The sequence below is a fragment of the Lutjanus erythropterus genome, chromosome 2 (assembly GCF_056507025.1).
Source record: "Lutjanus erythropterus isolate fLutEry1 chromosome 2, fLutEry1.hap2, whole genome shotgun sequence".
NCBI classification, from domain to species: domain Eukaryota; kingdom Metazoa; phylum Chordata; class Actinopteri; order Lutjaniformes; family Lutjanidae; genus Lutjanus; species Lutjanus erythropterus.
In genome coordinates, this window is record NC_139318.1 from 12,458,311 (window position 1) to 12,474,558 (window position 16,248).

At 41.7% G+C, this 16,248-nt stretch overlaps 1 protein-coding gene across 5 annotated transcripts in view; it reads right to left on the bottom strand.

The window, feature by feature from the left end:
• LOC146331228 (nuclear receptor coactivator 3-like) overlaps window positions 1–16,248 on the bottom strand; it is a 42,124-nt gene that overhangs the window by 5,960 nt on the left and 19,916 nt on the right. For 3 of the 5 annotated variants that reach the window (XM_084728606.1, XM_084728574.1, XM_084728590.1), the window contains 15 exons: window positions 12,865–12,969; window positions 12,427–12,587; window positions 10,266–10,366; window positions 9,882–10,056; window positions 9,506–9,697; window positions 9,041–9,127; window positions 8,515–8,658; window positions 6,974–7,121; window positions 6,257–6,825; window positions 3,904–4,877; window positions 3,697–3,820; window positions 1,716–1,955; window positions 1,012–1,227; window positions 792–912; window positions 480–651 (listed from right to left, as the gene is read on the bottom strand). In XM_084728606.1, coding sequence (XP_084584732.1) covers window positions 480–651; window positions 792–912; window positions 1,012–1,227; window positions 1,716–1,955; window positions 3,697–3,820; window positions 3,904–4,877; window positions 6,257–6,825; window positions 6,974–7,121; window positions 8,515–8,658; window positions 9,041–9,127; window positions 9,506–9,697; window positions 9,882–10,056; window positions 10,266–10,366; window positions 12,427–12,587; window positions 12,865–12,950 — 3,510 coding nt within the window. In that variant the 5' untranslated portion in view covers window positions 12,951–12,969. Of the gene's footprint in view, window positions 1–479; window positions 652–791; window positions 913–1,011; window positions 1,228–1,715; window positions 1,956–3,696; window positions 3,821–3,903; window positions 4,878–6,256; window positions 6,826–6,973; window positions 7,122–8,514; window positions 8,659–9,040; window positions 9,128–9,505; window positions 9,698–9,881; window positions 10,057–10,265; window positions 10,367–12,426; window positions 12,588–12,864; window positions 12,970–15,221; window positions 15,272–16,248 lie in introns of those variants that run through there. The other 2 variants (XM_084728583.1, XM_084728598.1) reach the window with 2 other exon arrangements.

Sequence of the window (16,248 nt, forward strand, 5' to 3'; positions counted from 1 at the left end):
AGCGATGTGGAGGTGTACCTGAATGCACCAAGAAGTGTCAGTCCCCTGTGTGTATGTTAAACTCTGACACAGACAGCAGAGGACAGAAGCAGCGTGCCAAAAGTGACACCAAAACACGGTAGAGATGCTCAGCATAGCGTCTCCACAGCGGATAGCTTTTTTCTTGTTGTTACATGACTCATTTGGTGCAAACATTTACTGGCCAGTGTGGCAAACAGCCTTCCCAGATTTACTTTTCAAACTGAAAGTCTACTTGCATTTGATGCTTGGTTGGTGATAATTTGCACCCTGCCACTTTGTCATCCGATCAGCTCTTCGGGTTGGCCTTTACAGAGACTTCTAACAATTTATAACAAATATAGTTTGATAACCATCGGTGAGGTGAGTGCATTCATGCCCACACTAGTAACATGCTGCCATTTCCTGTTAACAAAATTAGTGTATGTGATGTTTCTTGCATGCTGTAATGTGTCCTGTACCTGGCCTACAATTTCAGGGATGCCCAGGGCTCGGTCTATCTCCTGTAGAGCGATGACATCAGCGGTATTGAGCAGAGAGTCCAGCTGGTCAAGAAGAGCCCGTTCATCGCTTGGGCCATCGCTGTTTGCCAGGGGCCCCAGCAGCTCTTCCAGGGGGTGCCCAAACTGGTCCCTAACACAACAAACATCAGAGAAGATGTTGAGTAAATTCAACAAAAGAAGACCACAATCACAGATGTCAGCTTCTTGATTCAGCTTGAGGTCTATAACTATTGAAAAAGTTCAGAGCGATCAGGTTGGGACCAGGATTACCTGTTTGTGTTCCTCTGTGGTCTGTCCATTCCCATCGCAGAGTCTGGCCAGGAGGGGGACTGAGGTGGGGGCCCATGTCCACCAAATCGGTTCATACCCATATTGGCTTCATTGGCACCTGCTGAGGTGATAACAGAGAGGGTACAGTATAATCCATAATGAGTGGAAACAGTAACTCTAGTTACAGCTTCACAAACTACAACACACATGTATGACTTACCCATATCCATGAGTTGCTGCTGCAGCATAGACGTGGTATTTCCCGGTACACTATTGGAGCGGTTGATCATGGGTCCTGCCATTGGACCAGAGCGACCCATGCCAGGATGTCCTGGTCCAGCCACAGGACTGCCACTGGACCTTGGCATCCCCCAGTCCCCTGGTGCTGACATAGGAGGGCGCTGGGGCATTCCCATTCCTCTGCCCATACCTCCTCCTGAACAACATTAAGAAAATAAACATGTTTCATCAGTTTGCTTCAAAACAGTGAATACTGGAATCTATGCTTCTGTACAGCTAAAGGTGCAGGAAGCGATTCTGACAAAAATTGGATTGTTGAGTCTCATTGCCAGGTCATCAAATACTGACATTTTGGGATTTACAGTTATCTATCTTGCTGACCTGTGATTGGCTAAAGTCACCTGTCATGGGATAGATTTTCTAAAGCCTGAAAATTGGGCCAAGGGGAGGAACAGTAGTCTATTTTTTTTTCCTCAGATCTCTGACCACTTCAATTATAACATTCTTAAAGGTTATTATGAAACTTTTTGCCAAAGATGCTACAAATAAATTGTATACCCCAACTTAAACTACTTATGTAAAATAAAGTATTGCAAAAACAAATATCCCCATGCTCTCTTCTTTGTGGTCTTCACAGACAACCAGGCTATCTTGTTCATGCAAAGTAGTAAGTGTTCAAGTTACTTGTTGGATTGCCCCTCGGTGGACACACACTCATGCCTCCTGGAAAGCCGTTGGGAATGGCTCCGGGTCGAATTGGGGCATCCATGTTCTCCTGTTTGACCAATGTGGGACATGGGACATTCCTTCTACCGGCCAGCCCGCCTCCTACTGCTCCCTCTCCACCCATGGGCTTGGCGTCCATGGACAAGGCTCTTTGATAGGCAGTGCGCTGACTGGGAGGCACGGGGCCTCTCTCCCCCTCTGAAAGACACACAAAACCAAAGTTATAATACAGACCTTCACACTTTAAGTTTGTAATATTAAGACATAATAAGACATATACTTTTTGCAAGACTTACAAAAGCATCTGATATACCATATTCCATGACTGCTAATGAAGTGTTTTGGCCATGCATAGTCTGTTTATCCACTAAGCTTGAACCCTTTTGCTGCACAGTGATAGATTTTGTCTCATTTCTACTGCATGGTACGTTTTGACTTGACTCCCGTAGAATAATTCTTTTTTGGTTTTCTACTGGTAAAAGTAGTGAACGGTACATGGTACTTTTATGGTTTCACCTTGTTTGAGGTTCCAAGTAAACTGAGCCAATATTAAAAGTTGGAGTTCAAATACTGCAAACCACTGATTGGTCAGAGAGAATCATCTCTCAGAGAGAACAGTCACCTGTGCAACACAGAGCAACCAATCATCTCGCCATCTGTGCTCTGATGTTTTTCCCAAACGTTCCTGTTTTTTCAGCACTCTTGTCTGTCTGCCTTCAACCTGTTCTCAAAGTTTGTCTCCTTAATGTGACAAACAGTGACATACTGAGAATCAAGAACACTATTCCGTAGGGGTGTAACGATTCACTCATGCGTCCAATGCTTTAACTTTAATGTGTTAGATATGAGTGCATCTGTTCAGACGGCCTGCATTGGTAAAAAGCTGAACATGATTCGGAAACAAATCGATGCAGCACTAGCGTATCGATACATCTCATTAGGATGCGCATACGTTTAATTTTGGGATCAGTGTCTCTGCCTGCACCGCTCTCACAAAAACAAGCACTCCTGTGTCTCCTCTTCATTTGCTCAAAAAACAGGCCGTGCTGAAAACAGCGAGAGAAGTACCGTCTCGCACCACCAAACTTTCCTAACGCTCAAGTGTAGAATAAGTTTGGGTTTTATTAGAAAGATGAGAAACGCTGCTGCAGATCATTTATGCAGAATGTGTCGGACAGCAGAGAACAGAGACACGAGTCTGACCCACAGAGACGTCATGTCACTGTGAGAGCAAGTAACACTTCACTGTTCCTCCACACTAATCAGAACCACAGCACTCTTCATATGAAACAGAGCAGCAGATCATCTTACTGCAAAAATACTAATATTTTAAATAGTTTTAAAATTTGTTCACAGATTCTTTTTTTTTTTTTTACAGTTTCCCATTTACACATGAGACTCATAATAAGATTTAAACACCAATGTAATGTCTCCTTCTCTCCGTCTCTACTGTTACTATATTTAGCAAAACTACCAGGATTTTTTGGCAACTAACAGTGTTCTACAAACGTAGCATTAATTGAATCAAAATGTGAAGACTGACATATTGCATTGTCTCGTATTACATCGTATCGTTTCGTATCGTGACAGAGCTGAATTGTATCAAACCGAATCGTTGGCCACTGCATAAAATATATACTACTATTTATAAAATATATTGTATTGTTGAACATGTATCGAGATATGTATCGAATCGTCTCAGTCAGTGAGATACACACCCCTACTATTCCGTCAATATCCTCCATTGTTCCTGTGTTTATCTTGTTTTGAAGATGTCGTAGCAGTTTGACATGACATCTATATGACAATCAGCTAAGAAAGAAAAGTACCTGGTACCAGAAGAAAGTCGAGTTGAGCCGAATCACGCAGGTACAAGCAGTGGAAATGAAGCTTGAATGCTTTGATCACATGACACACTCAATTTGACTGATGGACTCACCATGTAAACTGTCAGGCATATTTCCTGGTTTGTTTCCCACATCTTTCCCTGCTCTCGAGTCTGGTTCAGGGTAGAAGCCGGAGTTGTTCCTCGGGACACCCAGAATGGTCTCTAGAGTCTCAGTCTGAACCGGTGAGATACAGAACCATTACAAAACAATGTTTTAAACTACATCAAATAATTTGTTATTTTGGGACAAAGCCTTACCTCATCAGATGGCTCCAACTTGACCTTCCCATCCATGCAGTGAGGGTCGGAGCTGGTCACTCCTGCACCCTGAGCTCCTCTCCCCTCCAGCTCCTCCAGCTTTGGCTTGATATCACCACCTTCTTTAGAGTCATCCTTGTTGAGGAGGTAGTGAAGGAGGGCGTGGGACTTCTCCTTCTTTGGGCTGTGCTGCTCCTGCTTTGAGTCTGACCCCCTGGGTCCTCCGGTGGCTGCAGGGCCGGGCTCTGGTGCTACTGAATCCAGGCTGCTCTTCCCGGTGGCCTCGGCTGTGATGCGAGCCACCTCGTCTGGGGTGTTCCCATTCTGCAGGAGCTTGTGCAGAATCTTGTGCTTCTCCTGCAGTGACTGACTTGTTAAATGTCCTGTGCCACCAGAGGAGGACACGGCGCCATGATTCCCACCCGTAGAGGAGGACACTCCTGTTGAGGATGAGGGGCTCGTGACACCAGCTGTTCCGTCTTTCCCCTCAGGTGTGGAGCTGGGCCCAGAGCTGGGTGTGTGATTAGGTGGCACCAGCTCATCTGTAGGGGAGGTGAGGAGCTGCAGGAGCTTCTTGTGGCACTTGTTGTCAGGGACTCGTCGGTTGGAGTCTCCCCCCGCTGGACCCACGTCTCTGCTGGCCTGGCTGTCCGGCTTATCAGGAGGTCCCTCACTGGTGGGGGTGTGTGGGTGCTGCTGAGACGGCTGCTCTCCTCCAGCACCCAGTGAGCTGCCTGGGCTCTTGGAGTCGGAGTATGGTGGGAGCTTACAGGGTCCCCCTGCTCCTTGGTTAGTGGAGTTAATGCTCGGGGAGCTGTCGGGCTTGTGTGGGGGAGGAGAGGTGAGGGGGGAGGGCATGGGATTGCCCACTCCTTCACTAATGGCTTGAAGGGCATTCAAGGAGCTGCTAGAAAAGGTGGTGCCTCCTCCTCCAGAGTTACCTGGGTGACTGGAGCTCATGGGAGAGTTCATACCTGCAAACGAAACAACCAGACATGTAATCAATCCATGTAGTTAACAACACAAGTGTCACACAAAGTTGTGATTTTACAGCCAACTAACATCATGATTCCCACACATTTTTTCCATTTCAAAATTCCCGACTTTTCCAGACCAAAATTTCCATATTTGACATTAGAGTACAAATAGCCAGAAATGTATTATGTAAATATATGGTTTTAAAATTCAACAGTTCACATTCTGATTATGCATTCAAGATTCAATAATTTAGTGCTCTATCAACCATGGTTGATTGGAATTAGTGTAGTGTGCTCCACAGTACAACAGCATGACATATAACACATGTGATTGAAAAAAAAAAACACACTGTAGCTTGGTTCTGTAGTTCAAAGCCAAAAGAGGACGTAAACTAACTGGTGCTACCAATACTGATAATATTATTATTGTTATTATGTTTGTATGCATTATGTTTTATGAATAACAATGGAGAAATAGTTATTTATTTATTTATTTAAATAGTTAAATAATTTAATTTTCACAGTGTCTGTGAAGCCTTGCGTATCTACAGTGTCCATGTAAATGACCAGGAACGAAGCCATAAAGGTTAAGTTTCTTTACGCAGAAAAGACTTCCTGTTCACTTCTCTGATAACTAAATCACTGGATAACTCACAAATGTTCAGATGAGCTTAATATCTGGTTAATAGTGAGGATTATGATTGTTAGAACTGTTTTGTGAGCTGTGGCATACAGACATAAAAGAGTGCGTTCAGTCACACATCACATGGATCTGCAGAGAGAACAACATGCTGGGAGCTCCATACTATTTTGGTTAGTTTTATGTTCTTTATGCTAGTTTGAGATTCTTTTGATATTTTTAAGTTCTTTAGTGCTTCTTAATGGCTTTACTGAGTATTTTTATTTTATTATTGCATATTTTATTTTATAAATCCACATGTTAATTCATTACTATATACTTTATCGTATAATTATTGTTCAGTCTTTTTTTTACTTAACTTTTAACGGAGTTTTCCCGCAAAATTATTTCACATCATCATTTCACATTTGCACTTGTATAACTGGTGTGACAATAAATGTCTTGAATCTTGCCTTTCTTTCGTCAACATCGAGCTCACTCTGGCCACTGCTCTCTCACAAAATGGTAAACGCTTTGCTTCAACCTCATTGAAAAAGACTCTGCTTGTATGATCAATTTATTTTCTAGAAATTCAGAGTGTTATATTTTAGAAAACAAAAAGATTAGGGATTATAGTCTGGAAATAAATATCTTCCCATACTCTTTCATTTTTTCCATACTTATCCAGACAGGGACATTACCAAAATCAAATTCCAGCTCAAAGTTCTTTTGCGTTCTAGAAAAGTGTGGTTCATACCTCCGGGAGAGAAGGGGCTGGCACCCATCTTTGGGCTTCCGCGCACTCTGGGTGAACCCATACAGTTGTGTGGTGGGGCATTCATCTGTGGGCTGGCTTGGGGGGGACTGGTCATTCCCATCCCATACCCTCCACCTCCAGGTCCACCTCCGCCTCCATGGAACTGACCCATCTGCTGATGTTGGTGCTGCTGTTGGTGCATGCTGTGGTGGCCCATCTGATTCATGGGCCCCATTGGGTTCATAGAGTTCATGGGGGAGTTCATGGGGTGCATTGAATTCATCTGATTCATTTGACCCATTTGATGCATGGAATTCATTTGATTCATCTGATGCATGGGATTCATCTGATTCATTTGATTCATCTGGTTCATGGGATTCATGCGGTTGCCTCCAGCGTACGGAAGCACTCCTCTTTGTGGCATGTTGCCTTGATCAGCCATGCCATAGCCCCTGTTCATGCCCATGCCCCCTCCTGGGCCCATGTTCATTTGTTGGTTGGGATTGTTCACACCCATGTTTTGCGGCCTCATGCCTCCGCTCTGGTTTCCACGATAACCATTCTGCTCCCTAAAAAAAAAAAAAAAAAAAAAAAAGAGTATGGTAAATAACAAAAACTGAAAACAGAACCAACATTAAACACATTAACAACACAGTGAGACAATGACTTAATTAACTATAAATCATTCTTGTTGGTTTTAACTATCACAGCTTTCACCTTTGAAGCAAGTGAGTAGAGAGGAAAGAGTGCGGCTCATTGGTGTTGGGATTCCTGCAGAGGTCACTCCTGGTCTGGGCTGTGACTGGGGTGCCATCGGAGAGTGAGAAGCGGTAGAGGGGGGTCTCTGCATGGCCATTATGGAAAGCTGGAGCAGAAAAAATGGATAATTTAAGCTCCCCGAACATAGTTGACAACAGGACAAAGCATGCACACATCAGCATCTCTGACACTGGTAACAAACAAAACCTGCTAGCATTCGGTGACTTAAAGCTTTTGATGTGAAGCTGACTGAATTAACAATTCAAATACAGCTGTGATAGTTTGGCAAAGAAGGCTGGATCACAAGATCAGAGGCTGCCGTCAGTTAAGTTATAACAATATCAAATCTAGATAGAAAGATTTTTATTTTAAACATGTAAAAAAAAGCAAATTAACAATAAAACATTACACATATATCTCAGCATTTTATTCATTTCTGAGAGAGTTTTTTTTATTGTTTCAATTTAAATTTAAATTACAAATTTAAACAAAATATCACAGGAAAAAGGCACGGTAGAGACACAAACACAAGCTATATACACAGAGCCTTAACTCTCTGCTAAACAGCCTCATCCTGCATTAGAAAAGTACACAGTTCTAACAACTTTAGAGTTAATAGAACAATGGCCAAGCATCAGGGAGAAGGAAACACTGAATTTCTGAAAAAAGAAGTCAAGTAAGTATACATGATTCTTAAAAAAAGAAAAAGAAAACATAATATCGATTTTCCTCAACATATCAGGAAAAAGTCATCTCTGATGCAATATTCACAGTAAATAATCTGCTTAAAATTCATCCAAATTGGTCGTCTCACACAAATTTACTGTAGTTATTCACTATTTGTACAATTTGGACTAATTATACAGTTTATCTGTTGTTCTGTGCTGTAATTGATAAGCATAGAATATAATATGAAATATTCATAAATTATGTCAGAAAAGGGGCCCCTTCATAGAAAAGGTACATGATGATACATATTGCAAAGATGCAGCTCAATTTAGGGCACAGACTGTAATGGTTTATATCACAGGTTATGGCTGTTATCATTCACAGTTTACTGTGAAGATGATAGGTACACTGCATGGTCCTCATCTGTTACACCCAATAAAGTCAAGAGTGTTAATCAATGTGTCTTACAAATCCGGTCAGGCATCCTGTTAAACTGGAGATTACTCATTAATTATTTGTCTCTTTTTCATCCAACAAGGGCTGTCTCACATACCAAACATTTTAGTGAGGTGACTTGTGCTCTGATACATTCCTTGTACGCTTTTGTGATTGCTGCTTAAACCTGCTCTCCTTCCCATAATAGTGGTTCAGGCCTCTGTCAGTGTCTGTGACCATGCTCTAATTGGAGGTAATCCATACACATGTAAAACAAGTGTGAAAATAAGTATGCCAGTATGCCACACCTGCTAATGCAGTTTCATGTTATGCTCATATAACTTTTTTTGGTAGTGACTGGGTGATGGTGTCAAGAGAAAAGCACAACTACAAACCATCTTGATAGTGACGCTTGTAGGACCACGGTTGTCCCTCACTTCGATTGAGGAACATCTGCATGCAGCGCCTCACCAAATCCTCCCAGCCTGGACGCATTGTGGTGTTAAGAGAACTCTGCTGTTCAATTTCAATAAGTTTACCTGCAACAGAAGATGCATAATTAAGACTGCACAAACAATAAGGGCTAGTAGTAAATAAGCAATAACTTTCGAAGTAGTGTATATTCCTATTTCAGAGTATTAAGAATGTATGATGTACATGTTAAATATCTAGACTGACATGGCTTGAAAGGTTGTACCAGTACAAGTAATGAGGAATTAAGTGGGGGATATTAATGTTATTTTTTTAGTAAGGTAAAAGTACAAATCAACCAATGTCATCTAACACTGCATTTATAATCCAGTCTAGTTTGACATTTGCAATTCTGGTGTGCCAGAGTAGAACATTTCCAAAAGTCACGTCACATGTACACAAAATTAATACACTTGAGGAAAGAACTTGCATCTCTTGGTGGAAGCTTACCAGAGAGTTCATGGCGAGTGCTGAACCTCTCTGTCCTCTCAACTGCAATTATGCGTCGTGCCACACAGATCATACATGACTGCAAATCTGAGGAAAGAGGCAACACAATGTCAGATCTTCATTTGACTGTACTGGGAGGAAGAAACAGGACATCCAGATGCCTAACTGTGTGTTTTCATTTACAATATTTCAGTACAAACTCACTGAAAAATATAAATGAGATACTTTGTAACTGTTAGTTAAATCATATCCTCTGCATGATTAAATGTACATGAATATTTTACCTGTTTCCATTTTTTTAAATCAAAAACAGGGAATGTAAATTTACATTACTCATTGAAAGTCTGTTGAATATTTATGTTATTTTGTTTTTCCTTTCTATATCTATTTTTTTAATTTAGTTTTTCTTAATATTCAAAATAAATCAAATCGAAAAACATTCAAAGTTGTTATCGGTGATTTTACCTTCTCCCTCTTCCATCATGGCCCGGGGCTGAGTGAGAGCAAAACACTGCATCGTCTCATAGCGTTGGCCCCCAGGCCTCTCTTCAGACATCCCATGACTTTGACCATGAACAAAGTTCACCAACATACGACAGTTGAAGGTGTGGCTCTTCTGCCGGGGTGCCTCTCCACCCCAGGGCGCCCCATTTGGTGCTACTGAGACAAATAAGCGACAGGTGACTGTGTGTGTGCAAGAGCACTCAGATGTTCAGGTGTTCAATCATTTATATACATGTGTATCATTGAGTGACTGTGTTTGAGCGTTCATTTAGGCATGTGTGATCTTGAATGCGTTTGCACCCTCACATGTTCACATGTATATTAACTCATGTCTCACCATTGGACTTGGGTAGATTCTTGTGAAACTCCTCTCTGTCCTCATCATGGATGATGTTGTACACGCTGGTGTTGATCAGCTCCTCCTGCTTGTATTGAAGGTACTGCGTCACATTGTCTGACACAAATACGATGCTGCCCTCTCGGTTGACCACAAACAGAAAGCCATCCAAGGCCTGGAGAGTTGAATGGGAAGAAGAATTATCAATGCAAACACCAACATAAAATATACCTTATTTGATTACTGTTTTGTCTCTCTAGACACCAGCTGAGACATTTCTATCAACTCCATATGAGCAGTGACAGCAGAACACCAGTCCAGCATATGGAACAGCAGCTAATTGGCGTTAGTCTTTTGCCCCCCAGTGATTGTCCCCGAGCTGACCTGTAGGAGCAGTGGTCCCAGATGGTCTTTGTCAATGACCCCTTGACCAGTGGAGGACACATCCGCCTTCTGGACATCGTCATCACTGCAAGAGCTCTTCCCTGAAGACAGAGAAAGAAAGCGTGTCTCAGTACGGATGAAGAGAACTGTCATATTATAACAGCTATCAAGGGCTTTGTATTTTTTTTTTTTTTTGGCACTTTACATATTACAAATCAATTTATTTTACATGGTGTTTTTGACCACAGAACAACAGATATTTTAGATATTTTATTGTATTTTCTTTTTTAAATTCTATTTTTATGTTGGAAAAGCATTAATTTCACACTTTCACACAAGTTTTGCATTCTATCATTATCACTGCAATTCACATAACATTGCATACACTTCTTCTATATCTTTAGCTTTAATCTTTTGCAATTGAACATGAGGGGCTTTCACCTTAGATTCTACCATGGTTGAAGGAGGAACAGGAAAAAAAATGGATAAAGAGCCAGATGTTGATAAAAATTCTAAAAATTGCAATTTATTCTCACTCATTTGTTCTATCAAATCAGCTATAGTCTGTGTGTATAGATTTAAGATGCTCAGTCTGAATAGGCAAGTTTTTTTTCTTTCTGGATTTTGAGGGAAATGTCAACCTTTTCATAATATATTTCTATTCATTCATCAATTGCGGGTGACACTGATTTTAGCCACATACTCATGACAGCAGGTGTAGCTGTGCCAGCTTCTTGTCATTAATAGTCCACCCTTCAAATTAAATGTCACCCACATATACAGTATCACATCTAAAATGAATGACAACTCCAAATACATTATGCTCATAAATTCCTGCCAATAAGGCATAATAACCTGGAAATTCAGGAAATATGGAAGTGACTGTCTTCATTTATCACACAGTCTCCAACATCCACCACCACTTCACATGTAATAAAAAACTTCAGATAGTTGAATCTTACGGCGCTTGACATATTATTCCACAGCCCTCCTCTAAAATACTAAATTTTTCCTCCTCACATTTCTGTTTTATATATAGTGTATTCTCTCACTTGGACTGGAGAATGCTATTATATAAGCTGGAGATACTCTTATGTATGTCATAATTTCAAGGCAACCATTCTATATTTCCCAGTTTGCCGAGGGAGCCACTTCCATAAAACAATGACATGGGGTAGTTTCTTTGGCCAGCAGGGGGCAGCATGAGCCATGGATGCATGGTTAGCATGCCTTTCTATTTTTAAAGTCAGCATGTGTTTGAGGCTTTGTTAGATACCACTCTATATAGACAGGTCATCTGTGTCACTAAGCAAGACAGTAAATAATATGACACAGGATTTAATTCCTTTTCTGACCAAACTAGCTGCCCGAGCAAACAGTGCTGACAAACTAGTGACTGACATAAAAAAAAAAGTAAATAAATAAATAAAAACAGGAGATGCCTGAGAAACTGATGCAAAGATCTGTAAACAAGGGGAGGGGGAAAGGTGCATTAAATGAACAACACACAGAAAAAGAGAAGAAAAAAAGCCCTCCATCATTCCCATCCTGTAACTATGGCAACCTGGCTGCATAACAAGTGGGCCAGCAGTAACCAGCTGTGACCCTCTGGGCAGATTCCAATATGATTGCTCTCTCTCTTCCTTACCCACTTAACCTCACATATCTAATCTCAACCAAGGTGGAAAACAGGTGGAAGAAAACATCCTCCTTTGTGTTTACAATCATGTCAAATCTGCAAAATGACTGGAAAAGGGCCTGGAGGACAAGAGCGACACTCTATTAGGTCTGATTTCTGAATCACCAGTGTCTCCCACCAGTCTCCTCTTCTCCAGAGAGAAGCAGCATTTGGCACTAACAGATACAGACTGTCACTGACAGCCTTGAGCCATGATGACCACCAAGGATTGGTCTCAATTACTGGTGTTCATTTACCCCCAGCAATACAAACAGCCAGAGTGGCTGTCGGTCTGAAGCAGCCTGGCCACGAACCAAACACACCACTTCATCACTGGCATCATCTGTCCTGCAGCAGGGTACTCCAAATGATTCAGCTTAACTTTATTCACTGACTACTCCCCAAAACAAATGCGGAAAAAGACAAGTTAAATGTTTTTATATATGGCTGTGTTTATGACCAGGAGTGTTTGGGTGGTGGTACCTTGCTCTTTGATTTGTCTGATCTGTCTAACGGTCTCCTTGAGGATGGCACATTTGTCAGGCTTGACGTTGAAGCTGTCGATGTTGGAGAGGTTGGCAGAGATGAGCTCAGCCAACTCTTCAATGTACTTGCTCTCCTGTTCCCTCCGACGCTTGTCACACCTGCCGGGGCGCCAAAGGGATTAGACATGTTACCATGACGACCTCACCTCCCCATGCCCCGTCCGTATGCGGGCCATACGGCCGGGGCTCAGATGCTTCAGATATTTTTCTAACAGCAGACACACATTTGACCGGGGGGTAGGGATGTTTACGTGAGGCCAGGCAGAAGGAAGTGACCTCATGAACTTACTGACATAGACACCAGCGACAGCAGCAGCAGCAGCAGACAGAGTGGACGGGTATGTGATCGACACTTATCAGAAGTTACAGTACTCACCCTAAGCCCGGTGTGTCACAGGTGGACAGTTTACGTTTACGGTCGGAGCACAGCGGCTCCAACGTGTTGTCTCCTACACCACTCATCTTCAGCGCATATCAGCACCTGAAAACACACACATCATATACATGTATGCTAAGATTGTCAAAAATATTGATGCTTATTTGATAACGTGTTTAAAATATAACCATCCAATACTATCAAAAGCACTGATGCTATAACTACAAAAAGTACTCATGCCAGCCTCACATTAGTTCAATTTTTATTGTTTATTGTCCTGATTTTTGGCTAGCAGAAAAGCAAAAAAGACAGTGTTAAGTGATTATTTCTATACCACCACTGTGCAGGATGATAATTCTGTTGTCACAGTAGTGGAATTTCTACACATGATACAATGCCTTGAAAAAGATTGATATTCAATTTTATTGTCGATTCCATGGGGAAAACTGGCACAGCTTCGAAGGTATTAAATTTGAGATTTTTGTTAAAAGATAAAAGTAAGAAGTTTTTTTTTAAGTTAATAGTACTGTGTGTTAAGCACAACACCATCAACAATAGTTGATATACTTTTGACCATAGTCAAAGGAGGTGGGGCTATGTGGGCAGCGATGTATTTGTGTTAAATCGGTCTCTGAGAGAAGACAGCGAGAGCACACCTGGTACTGGTGCACTGATACTGTGAAAAATAAGTGCTGAAAGCATTTCAAGAATTCAGAATCGATATTTATCAATAAATCAGCATTAACAGTTGTTAACAGAAACTAATTATCCTACTTTATGTGCAAAAGTATCAAAGAGGAATCGAGTATAGTTTTTTTTAATAATAGTTCTGAACTGAAGTGTAAAATTTCATATTGTGACAACTCCAGTGTATGCGCGCGCGCACACACACACACACACACACACACACACACACACACACACACACACACACACACACACACACACACACACACACACACACACACACACACACACAAGCAGTGCAACATGATTAGAGGGAATGAATTGAGAGGGTGGTATGCTCATATACATTCATATGTGTGTGGTAGAATATAATCAAAAGATGAGTGTGGATTGGCTGTCATTTCTTTGGCAAGTCCGCTGCACCAAATTCGGGCAAACCTTGAAAACTTAGTGTCAAGTTAAAAATATCTGTGAGCTATTGGGGTTATAAATGAAGTGACTTCCAAGGGGAGAGTAGATTGTGGATTCCTACAGATTTATGAGGGTACACTATCCAGTTAGTAAAGCAGCCTTGGTTCTTGCTTAGTGCTCGATGGGAGTGAAATCTCATCTGTTCCACTGCGAGGAGCGACTGATGATGATGTAGTGATTTGGAGCCTCGGGGGAGATGGGTCATCCTGCGTTCAGCCAAGCTGCCCGCTAGAATGATACCACTCTGCTAGCAGCGGCAACACACGTACACACTGCTACGAATACAACCCGTTTCCAGTACACTTGCATGTTGAGGCATGTTGCAGCACAGTCTGTAAAGGAGATGAGCGCTAGTAGCTACTGTCCCAGCAAGGCACATATTCACCAGCCTTTGTCTAACTGCCTCGGTCTGCACAAGTAAAAAAAAAAAAAATACACACTGCTTAGGGTTGTGAGGCCTAGAAACAATCCAGGCAAGGCTCTGCAGCGCATTTCAGGGACTAGAGAGAATTATCCCTCTTCCGCATTCTCTTTACTCTGCATTCTCCATACTAGGCTACATCCGTGCTTTCTTCCAATAGGTTTTAACTGCCGTTTCCCCTCCATACCATCCTAAGACAACCCCTCCCTACCCTCCCTCCCTCTCTGGGTGTAGCAGTTTTGGGCTGGGGACCCTGCCCTTGTTTTCTTACTCTGGCATTGCCCCATGTTTGACCCCTTCAGAGTTCATGGTAGAGGAAACCCCTGTACCCAGCCTCTAAGGTCACTGCTCTTTCCTATTCCCACCCAGAGACACTCACACAAAGCTGTAGCGTGCGGCTGCACAACCAGATTGTTCTACTATCCTGGACTTTGTGTCTGCATGTGTGTAAGTGCACACACGAGCGCTCTTAAAAACAGAGTGAGCTCATTCCAGAGTGGAAAACTGTAGAACGGATGGGAGCCATTATGCAACTCCTGCTCTGCAAATGCAGGCTAGGACATGCAGCCCAGTCACCCACCACCACCACCACTACTACTACAACTAGAAGAGCACCAAGTCACAGACACGCTCTCTGTGCCATAAATCTGCATCGCATGCTTCTTGTCTGTCTGCCTTTCACCACCCCTCTCTAAATCTGCCTGTCCTGCTCCGGCTGTGACTCTCACTGCCCTCCCTTCTCTCTTCCTTCCTTCCTGGTTTCTGTCCTAAGGCTCACCTCTGCAGCAGTGGAGAAAGATGACATCAGCCCTCAGTCAGCCTCACATCCTGAAACGGACAAACAGCAGAGCTGGGGGGCTGCTGGGGGTCTTTATGAAAGCAGGGAATGTATAGCTGTGTAATACAGTTTCCTACTCTGGTCATGGGGAGGCAACGCAGAAAATACATAAAGCAAATTTGAACAGGTTTCAACATGAAAATGCAATTCTCTTTAATAAAGCTTCTGAGATTGGGTTGCACCAACAGATTTAATCTCTGTAAGGTTAATCCTAATCAGAGTTTAGCAGAACCAGGTTTAAAATGAGTAAATACACATTTAAATTAAACACAGCTCTGTTGCACAATTCACAACTAATCTTTATAAATAGGGTTTAATCATTATGGAGATTTCTTACCAAAATTGAAATTGATAACAAAAATAATAAATTTGAGTGCAGTCGGGACTTAGTAAGAATAAAAGAACAGATAAAACCCTCAACTTTCAGCCACTTTTCATTCCTTAACAATAAATTACATTTTTTGTTACCTAGCTACAAATGTAACAATTGGGTTAATAAATCCTTTAACTTTCCTCAAGTAACTTGATTCATATACTCTATCCATCTCAAAAACAAGCTATTTTAAAAATTAAACCTCCCTAAGTGTAGGTTTAAAGTTAATACTGGATCACAATTAAATTGGCGTTTGAAGTTTGGTGCAACAGAAGTAAATTTAATCTAAACTTAAAGTAAAAACTAAACTGAGATTTAAAGAGAACTTTAAATGTCATCTTTCTTGATTTAGAACTAGATTTAAAGTTTGGTGTGACATAATTTCAAATTAATCCATGATTTGATCAGGCTCAAAAAATTAATCCTTGCTGGTGCAATCCAGTCTGTGTCTATTTGTTACATAAAACTATAACTATCTACTATTTTTATTATCTGATGGGATTAGAAAACTGCAAGGCCCAATCTATTGTGCTTTGATTGATCACATTAGTATATTTTAATAGTTAACTCATGTTGGCATTCTGCTCTTTGTAA